At 37.3% G+C, this 10,224-nt stretch overlaps 1 protein-coding gene across 1 annotated transcript; it reads right to left on the reverse strand.

Moving 5' to 3' along the window:
- Positions 1-4,631: 4,631 nt before the first annotated feature.
- On the reverse strand, positions 4,632-7,394 carry LOC117328477 (TRAF3-interacting protein 1-like). Its single transcript, XM_033886011.1, has 3 exons — positions 7,347-7,394; positions 6,441-7,008; positions 4,632-4,714 (listed from the first exon to the last, which is right to left on the reverse strand). The coding sequence occupies exons 1-3, from the start codon at positions 7,392-7,394 to the stop codon at positions 4,632-4,634; spliced, it is 699 nt and encodes a 232-aa protein (XP_033741902.1).
- Positions 7,395-10,224: the final 2,830 nt, after the last annotated feature.

Consider the following 10,224-nt stretch of genomic DNA (forward strand, 5'->3'; position numbering starts at 1 on the left):
CAGTTATATATATAATGTATAAATTCTGTTTTATTTGCATGTGGCTATATATATATTGTATAACATCTGTTGTATTTTTATTTGGCTGTATATACCATTATTTATAAAGTTTTCCGTTGTAAATACCCTCTGTTGTTCATTGCATAAAGTATGTTGTATTAAGGATAAATTATTTAAGTAATGAACAGCGGTTTTAATGTTGTTATTGTCGATATGGCAGCAAGATGTATGGTGGGCAAATGGCATGGGAACCCGTTCAATACTTATATTTACATTATCTAACCATTTCCGTCAACTTTGAAAAAAAGCTGAACCAACAAACAAAAAATCCCGCCTTTTTTAATGTCACATGACCCACAGGGTGTTATAGCCTGAGGCACTGGGTGTTATAGGCGTATGGTGGCAACTGCCTCTTAGCATTGTGTCAATGGGGAAATGCGGAGCAAATGTAAATATATATCTGTTGGTTATATCATACACCGCATTCAATATTAGTTTATATGTTGAGAAGTTTACATCATTAGTTGTTTTCCCTTGTGTGATGTGAACATCTCGTGTCGTATCCAACATAAGATATATGTACATGTTATTGACATCATCCTTAGCTAATATCGTAGTAGTTTATGTTACGCGAAGTCACCAACATGTCCTTTGAATGATACTGGTGTAGTATGTTGGGCAGTGAGTCGCGTACTCATTGTATTGTTCGTTATCCGGTATATCTGTCGCGGCCCCTCACTCCACACCTGAGCGACACCAATCAGAGACAGGTAAGTGTGACATAATTATCTAATGATCGAATTTTAATCATTATTGTCAAAATGACTAATGCACATGGGATACGTGTAACTGGGTCATATGCAATACGTTTGGTAGGGAGAATTTAGATAGAATACATCAATTAGGTTTTGATACTGTCCTTATTGCAATGTTGGTGCACTGATTATAGGCATACAACTTTTACCAAATTCGGTAAACACAAGGCTTGATTCTGTTTTATATTTGGCTTGGGACTTGTTATTTGATATTTGTCATTTTATTTCTATTACTCAGAGTTCACAGTAGTAATGTTCTAAATAGCTGTACCAATTACCCACAGTTCATAGTAATAACGTTCTTAATATATATACCAATCACCAACAGTTCACAGTGAGCCCTCAGTTCACATAAAGGATGTCATGATATCATGTACCAATTACCAACAGTTCATAGAATGAATGTTCTAAATAAATGTACCAATTACCAAGAGTTCATAGAAATAATGATAGAAATATATGTATCAATAGATCGACGCCTGTATGAATTTCTTCTGTCCATTAATGTGGCTGATCTTTCTGAAAATTCTTACATACTCTTTCCAGTTAAATACATGTAATGAGTTAAATGTCATACCACTTTTAATCGCACTCTACGAATTTTACATTATTTCTAGGTAACAATGTATGACAGGACGTACTTCATCCACATTACCTGTTGATTCTCTTGTTCTGTAATAGTTTGTATTATTTTCCTGTACTAATATTTTCATTCATTTTCCAGTCTCTAAAATAAGGCGGTAATATTACAACTATTGAGAAATGCCTCCAGACATCAAGTGCTTTAGGTAAATACCATATTGAGCCCTCTTAAAATAACCTCCGCTAAACCCTCCAACGAGCGTTGGAATAGTTCAAATGGGAAACTAAAAAAAATCATAAGTAAAGAAACCTTTTTAAAAAAATGCTACCAACAAAAACAAACAAAATCAAAAACAAAGATGAAAAAAAAAAAATCTACACAAGAAAAATTCAAAACTGTCTAAAAAGCTGAGTGGGGATTGTGAGATTCAAAGGAAGATGCTTTTGACTGTATAAAGACTCAACTGTATCAGCTACTGCTGATGACACTCAACCTTTCACACTGAATGATCGTTAAGCATAGGGCGTTATGTCTGTATTGTTGGACTGTTGTTCCATTCAATCTATTGAACCCAAAATGTCAACTGTTTGTAGGCAGTAAGTAGCAATATAAGTAAAACATTCAATGACAACTCTTTCTTAAAAGGAGTAATCAGCAACGCCCGACTGACAAATCGTCCTGGCAGTACAACCATTGGCAAATAATCGAGATGGACCATTTGCATTGTCATGAATCTTTCCACCTCGGTACTTCACAGAGAAGTTATAATTGATCAAATTAGTTACCCACCTCTGATTGCTGGCATTCGGTTTAGCTTTGTAAAGTAGATATTCAAGGTCAATGTTGTCTACATTGACAGTCACACGCGTTTTACCATACAGGTAATCATGAAGTTTGCCCGTCGCTGCCCTATGTTCTTTCATCTTGAGGGGGTAGAGCAGAGCACGGCAGAACTGTTTACTAGACACTACTACCGAACTGTTTCCCTTGACGAAGGAAGAACACAATCTTGTTCTGCCAAAATAGTACCATGCCATAACAAGGGAGTTAATGGTGACTAGTTTCCATTCATAGCACCAGACCGTTTCAAATAGTCTGTAAAGATTACTTAGTCTGGAGGTTGATTGTGGATACGAAAGTAAGTAATAACTCACGATTTCAGTACATCTACTCTGGCTGTGTCCTGCTGTTACATTGCCAAGTGCTGGACAGCCAAACTCTTACACAAGGGTTGGGATGTCCTTGTTCGCGGAACAGACCCATGTTTGATTGATGTACCAGATGCCATGAGTGACACCTTAGACTTTATGTGAGCATTACAAAGCATTTCACAGCTTTCTTCTAAACATCCTATAGGAAAGGGTCTGGTAAAACGATTTAACAGTACTCTACTCGGGTGCTTGGTACTCTTGCAAAAGACCAGAAAATTATGTGTCGCCACTCTTTCCCCGACGAGTATTCCACATATTATGTATTGATTCGATGGCACCTCTCTCGTCATTTGACGCTTTCTTTGAAACAATTTGCCTGACAAATGAGAGAAAAAAGTATATTTCCTTGCATTGGGGTTACGTCAATATTAGATACATAAGAGGATAAATAGGGTAAGAGAAAAATAATCATTCACCCCACTGGAAGTGAGACAGGGGAATCTCAACCCTCGGGGTAAGATAATTAAGCTGCCAAACACTCAGCAAGCCTCGTGTTTGGCAACTTAAGAATCTCCCCATCGGGTTGAGATACCCCTGTATCACCCCCACGGGGTGAAAGATTCTATTAATCTCAATCCGTGGTCGACGATTCTTAAGCTGCCAAACACGAGGCTTGCTGAGTGTTTGGCAGCTTAATTATCGATATCTATATTCTATTTATTTATATCTATATTCTATAAATTTATATTTAAAATCTATATCTATATCAATCTGTTGATATCAGTATTCTATCTATCTATATCTATATTCTATCTATTTATATCTATATTCTATATATTTATATTATATTTATTTATAGATATATTGTATCTATTGATATCTATATTATATATCTTCATATATGTTCTACCTTTGGCCTGTTAGCACATCTATAGCTGATATTGTACTGTTTTGAATATTACGTATGAGTTATATCCCTTGAATCGTCAGGTCCGGGTAGTGTGTTTGGTACCAGTATGAGATGACTTGTAATTAGGAGTCTATGTCGTGTTTTCGACAACACCTTTGTAACATCGCACATTCGGAAAGCATAACAATTTAGTATTTGACCATTTTTTGTGGTTTTTTTTAGGATTATTGGATTGGATTGTTGGCGGAGTTCATCAAGTGAAAGTAGAGGGGAGAAAGCAAATGAGGAAGAAAAGGAAGGGGAAGAATTTCATTCGAGAAGGATACCATCGCAGGGGTAAGAAAGATATAGCAAAGGCCTTCAATTATATAGTGAAGGTTGCTACATCACTTGGAATCAATTACGAACAAGTTTTCAGCCGCACACATCGATCTTCTTACAAGGTAACAGGCAGGGTAATCTAAGGAGTAAAATTTGCCTGATGATTTAATGATCCTATTGTAAATATTCTAGATCAGTAACATTCCTGTTTCCCCAACTCATGGTGAATTTATGGCCCAATTAAGTTGATATCAACAGGATATTTGTTTTCAGTACCATGATTCTGAAAGATATCAATTGATTAACATAAACTCCTTCTTATTTCAATCAACCCATGACTATTTAATACTCTCCACGACCCTTGAAATTGTAGTTCCGACATTTCATACCCAAATGCAAAAATGTGATAGAAACTCTGATGTATGGATATGTCTCATTGACGTATATTTACATGTATATTTTACATATTTTCTTAATCGGAGATCAAATGCACACACACATGATGGTAATGAAAACTTACAGCGTAAAATGGCTTTCGTTTTCAATTATTATGGGTATATTGTAGTTCGGTGTGTAAAACAAGAAACGTTTTGCAATATAATGTATGTTACACTTTTGTGACTGTATCATACCATTTTTGATAATTGTATTGAAACTTTTGCAATGATAGCGTTATGACGTTTTGCGAGAATAAATATATAGAACCGTCTTTAACCATGCTATATCGAACAGACCAGGGCTGCTCCGAGAGTGGAGGCAGCCATCTTCAATCCCATTACTTCAACATTTAACTAATACTAAACACAATTCTCACGAATTAGTTCACTTTCATTATGATATATGCATATCTCTTAAGCGAACAGACGAGGCGTGAATCCATACTCTTGCAAGAGATGAGCAACAACAGCATCGCAGAATCGTACTGATAGGGCAGCTAGAAAAAGGAAGACGAGGAAACTAAAGCGAGACTCAGACGGAGGAGTCTTAGGTTTATATTGATGAAAAGGAATCAGTATAGATTCATAGAACTTTTCCTTTTAAATTTTCCGTATATTGGCCACATGTATATATTCTTTTACGTATATCATGCAATGGCATTCAGAGTAATAATATTCGGAGTGGACGTGTTAATAATAACGTCATATTGAATTGAATGAAACCTGCTAGGCTAACTGTATGTCGTTATACATAGCGTTGATGGTTAATGTCACACTGTAATATACAGTATCCCCCGTCTTTACTATCGTGATGTATTTATTTGAGTGACATGCTTTACGTTTTTATTGATTTATTCAATAAAGGTATTTTACACCTATTTTCCGCAATAAAAATAATAAAATGAAATATTGTTAAAGCGCAATGCAACGTAAACATATGTCATTTGTTTAAATGAAGTAAAGTTCAATGGCTTGATCATTACACTTAAATATTGTGTTTGGTATCTGATTATGTTATTGAAATCATTCAACTGATTGCGTAAACATATTATCTCAAAAATATTGGTATATATATTAGAGAGCTTGTAACGCAGCACAGAACAGCTGGTACAGTATCATTACAGTACAATCTCACTGGAATGTTAGGGCTAATCTACAAAGATTAAATCAGTCACAGTATCAAAGTATCGTACAGAAGACACACAAGATACCATCACCCTTCAAAACAAACGATACAGTAGAGTCAATATCATATTAACTACAGCAAACAGCGGTTGGTTGTCTCCCCTTTCTATGACTCGTCAGTGAGCTAAGACAACCAAATAACATGAAACATGTTGAAAGTAATGTCAAAATTTAGATGTGAAAGTAAGACCCATAATTCAATAAATATCACGATTTTCAATTTTTGTTTCCAAAAGAACGTTACGTATATGTACGGAAGCCGAATAGGACCAATGAAAATAATAAACTTAGTTGGTATATTAAAAAATAGATAAAACATCTCGTATATACGAGATTTTTATTTATTTTTTAATGATACCAACTTAGTTTATTATTCTCATTGGTCCTATTCGGCTACCGTAAGCTTCCGTATGTGTATGTCCTGAACAATTTCACTGTTCAAATGAATTGAACCAGGAATTTACGATAAACCTTGTGAACTGAAAAGTCCGCCAGTAGTGTCCACTATATACAACATAAAGGGATTGTACATATGTAAAAATATATATACATATAACATTACATGCAACATCATACAGCTGTTATGTCTTTCTTATGACTTATCAGTGATGATAGGGACACCATACATCTAGTTCGTCGTCCGTCTAGGACTCGTCAGTGATGTTAGGGACATCTAGCAGCTGGTTTCTTCGTCCGTAGACCACACAAGGAAATAGATTTAAAGATATGATAAAAAGAAAGAAAATGATTGTTTCTATGTATCATCACAGGCACGTGAGAAAGGTCACCTGCTTGACAAGGTCGTGGTCATAGATATATATAATTAGCGGTATTGATATGGATGTGGAGCTAGTGTGGTTTATTCAAACCACAAGAATGTCCTAAGAAAGTGTTATACGCGATAAGCATATAACTGACCATATGCCAGAGGGGTAGTTATCTAACCTCTATCAATAAGGGAGAAAATTATCGAACAAAATCGGGAAGATAATGTGGTATGATAAGATAAAACATCAAGTGTTAATACGGTAGACATACCAATATCACTTTTATACGGACAAAACGGGACACGTCTCTCCTCAGTGTCACGTCTGTTGACACGTCTCTCCTCAGTCTTGCGTCTGTTGACACGTCTCTCCTCAGTCTTGCGTCTGTTGACACGTCTCTCCTCAGTGTCGCGTCTATTGACGCGTCTCTCCTCAGTGTCGCGTCTGTTGACACGTCTCTCCTCAGTGTCGCGTCTATTGACACGTCTCTCCTCAGTGTCGCGTCTATTGACACGTCTCTCCTCAGTGTCGCGTCTGTTGACACGTCTCTCCTCAGTCTTGCGTCTGTTGACACGTCTCTCCTCAGTGTCACGTCTGTTGACACGTCTCTCCTCAGCATCGCGTCTGTTGACACGTCTCTCATCAGAGTCGCGTCTGTTGACACGTCTGTCCTCAGAGTCGCGTCTATTGACACGTCTCTCCTCAGAGTCGCGTCTGTTAACACGTCTCTCCTCAGTGTCGCGTATGTTGACACGTCTCTCCTCAGTGTCGCGTCTGTTAACACGTCTCTCCTCAGTGTCGCGTCTGTTGACACGTCTCTCCTTTGCGGTGTGTGTATTCTTGGTGAAAGGTCATTGGTGATACACATTTTTATGGTGATACGTCTCTACACAGTGACATGTGTATCCTTGGTGACCCGTCTGTCCTTGTTGACACGTCTGTCCTTGGTGACATGTCTCTACACAGTGACATGTGTATCCTTGGTGACACGTCTGTCCTTGGTGACACTTCTCTCCTATGCCATTACTTGATATACGTCTATTTTATATCTCCATTTAGGCTCAGCCCCCAAGGTGTTACAGAATGGCGTTGTACCTGCTGCTCGAGCGGATTAATTTTCCATCAACCTAAATGTACTAAGCTTTGTCGGTGGCTTTCCTTTGTGGCATGAGCTAACTTGGTACATTTCCTTTCGGTAAGCCTTTATTCCACGATCCTTTCCCATGTTCACTAAGTCATTCACAAAATCGAGTCTGTCCCATGTCCGACGCGAGACATTTCGGAATCTGACGTTTTTATACGTGCAAAACCTTATCTTAAAAGAGCTTAATTAAATTTTGGGGTTTTAGGTAACTATAAAACTTTGCAATCGAGTTTATTTGCACGACAAGGTGTACCAGAACAGAAAGCAAAATAAAAGCACTAAGTAATTTCATACGTTAAGGTATACATATAGACATGATACATATATTTAGGTGCTGGTGCGGTTGCCTGAGCATTCAATGGTGAAAAGGTATTTCTGAATTCACAGTATGGAGAACAACAACAAAAAAAGCAAAAAACAGGTAAGTATTACTCTGAAAAAACTAGGTAATCAATTAACAATCGCATGGTAAGTTATTAATTAGCGTACAACAGAATCAACCGCGCCAGATAATGTCAGGATTAACGTGGTTTCAAAATAAGACTTCCATTAGTATACGTGGGATAACTATTGTTTTTATACGACATGTGTCGCGCTGATATTCTTTAAGTTCAGTGGGTGACACGTTTAACTAAGGCGGGTAATTCGTGTTTACCATCACAGACATGGTACCACTGACAATATCTACCTGACAGCAGGTATTGATTCAGTCATTTTACTACGGTACGAGGTGTACCAACACTGTAAGTCATATATTAGAGAATTAATTATCCTGATCATCCTAATACATATTTATATAAACGAAATCTATTTTAAATGCCATTCTATATGAAATCGATTATGAGGAAACATTTTCACGTCACTAAGAGTGGCATCCGCTTACAAATACTTCCAATACCGGTGTAAGAGATAAGGGCGCTGAACTTAACATACAACCACACATAATATGGTTCACTAACTACACCTACACCAAATAATCAGGATCCAATACTTATAGTAACAATATATACAACCGCACATACGACATATCGTCGAATACGAAACAAATAGAAACATGGTAAAACATTACCCAGGCCATCATACACATGGAATTTCGAGGTAATAATTGATCAGATATATCCCGTACACTAAAACTAAGATAATCTGTATATTTAATGCCTATTTGCTGTATGTTTTAGCTGACACGATATCGATACAATATTTGGTCATTACATGTAACGTTAGCAGCGTCTCATCCTGATGTTGTCCCATACCCGTTGTATTGTGAATAGTTTTAAGATGGTTTAAGTTGTGGTGGACATCGGTTCTATGATCGAGATTCTAGCGTGTTATAATAAAGAGAATAAAGACCTGGATATCCATGTATGTAAAATAGAAATTAAGACCAGGTGTTCTTGGATGACGACCGTCTTTTGTTTTATCTACATAAATCGCCATGTTAGTTGAGGTCTAGTAGTGGAAATGTCATGTTTTCCTAATAAGAACCGTGTTGAAGTAAAAAAAAAAAAAACATTGAACACATCAAAACTCATCTCATGCAACTAAATATAGGTAGGGAGTTACTACTAATATATTCGTTAAGGAAGCCCTCGCCCTTTTGATAGAGTAAAGTGATAATTAGCCAGTCTGCATTTGCTAAGTTGTAAGTAACCTGGCATTTGACTCGCTGGAACTATCGCAAAGCAGAACTTTGTACTGGGACGGTAACACGCCGGTATCACATAGCTAAGAACGTACGGACATCGTCATCAGAACATCGGCAAAAAATAGCAGTGGCAGGCGTCGGAGTAATTTTTAAACATGCTCAAAGATTTCTGCCGATGCAACGGCCGTACAAAGACATCATTCCGGTAGGGTTTCGTTAGTGTTGACCACCGATAGCTCCCCGTAATGAATCAGTGGCCTCAATGTGTACCATATTGGATACTTTCGATGCACCACTATCGCACTACGTACCGTTGTGAATAGCTAGGGCAACAAGAACGCCATGCTTATTGTGATTTTATTTGTTTGATATATATCTTTCTATTGTGACAGGCCTTTAGCAACTAATGTGGAATGTGCTTCTATCAAAACATTATCACTATACTTAAATATGAACTTGAACGCATGTGTCCCACTATCTGAGAGGTACTTAGTGTTCTTGTGTTATAGTCTCTAGTATATTAAAATTTTACCCGTCCTGTGATATGGTCTCCAGTGAATTAGAATTTTACCCCGTTCTGTGTTATAGTCTCTAGTATATTAACATTTTACCCCGTCCTGTGATGTGGTCTCTAGTGTATTAAACTTTTACCCCGTCCTGTGATGTGGTCTCTAGTGTATTAAAATGTTACCCCGTCCTGTGATATGGTCTCTAGTGTATTAAAATGTTACCCCGTCCTGTGATATGGTCTCTAGTGTATTAAAATGTTACCCCGTCCTGTGATATGGTCTCTAGTGTATTAAAATGTTACCCCGTCCTGTGATATGGTCTCTAGTTTATTAAAATGTTACCCCGTCCTGTGATGTGGTCTCTAGTTTATTAAAATGTTACCCCGTCCTGTGATATGGTCTCTAGTGTATTAAAATCTAGTATATTAAAATTCAACATCAGTCCTGTGATGTAGTCATATTAAAATGTGACCCCGGTACTCGGAATTCTTTCTGGTCAATGACATCACCGAATGAGAGGCAGCCATTTTCCGCGTGGGAATGATAACAACGGAAACATTTTGACAGTTTAAATCTCCCTATCAAGTTATCAGCTTTGAAATTTTGTATATTTATTTTGAAATTACTTGAACGTATACATCCTAATTCAATGCGATAGTTTAAGTATATATTTAACGCAACACGTCAAGTCTTCACAAACAACACTGGCCTTCGTACGTCTGGGTCGGGGATCGGCCGACAGTGCTTAACCATACTT

This window comes from Pecten maximus, chromosome 5 (assembly GCF_902652985.1).
Source record: "Pecten maximus chromosome 5, xPecMax1.1, whole genome shotgun sequence".
Taxonomy (NCBI): Eukaryota; Metazoa; Mollusca; class Bivalvia; order Pectinida; family Pectinidae; genus Pecten; species Pecten maximus.

What these genes read in the sequence shown, in the direction of transcription:
- LOC117328477 (XM_033886011.1), bottom strand. Translation starts at nt 7,394, where the DNA reads ATGGGAAAGGATCGTGGAATAAAGGCTTACCGAAAGGAAATGTACCAA. An exon ending in ACCGAAAGGAAATGTACCAA is followed by an intron (nt 7,009 to 7,346) that starts GTTAGCTCATGC and finishes CCTTTCACCAAG; the next exon opens with AATACACACACCGCAAAGGA. An exon ending in TCCGTATAAAAGTGATATTG is followed by an intron (nt 4,715 to 6,440) that starts GTATGTCTACCG and finishes TCCTTTTTCTAG; the next exon opens with CTGCCCTATCAGTACGATTC.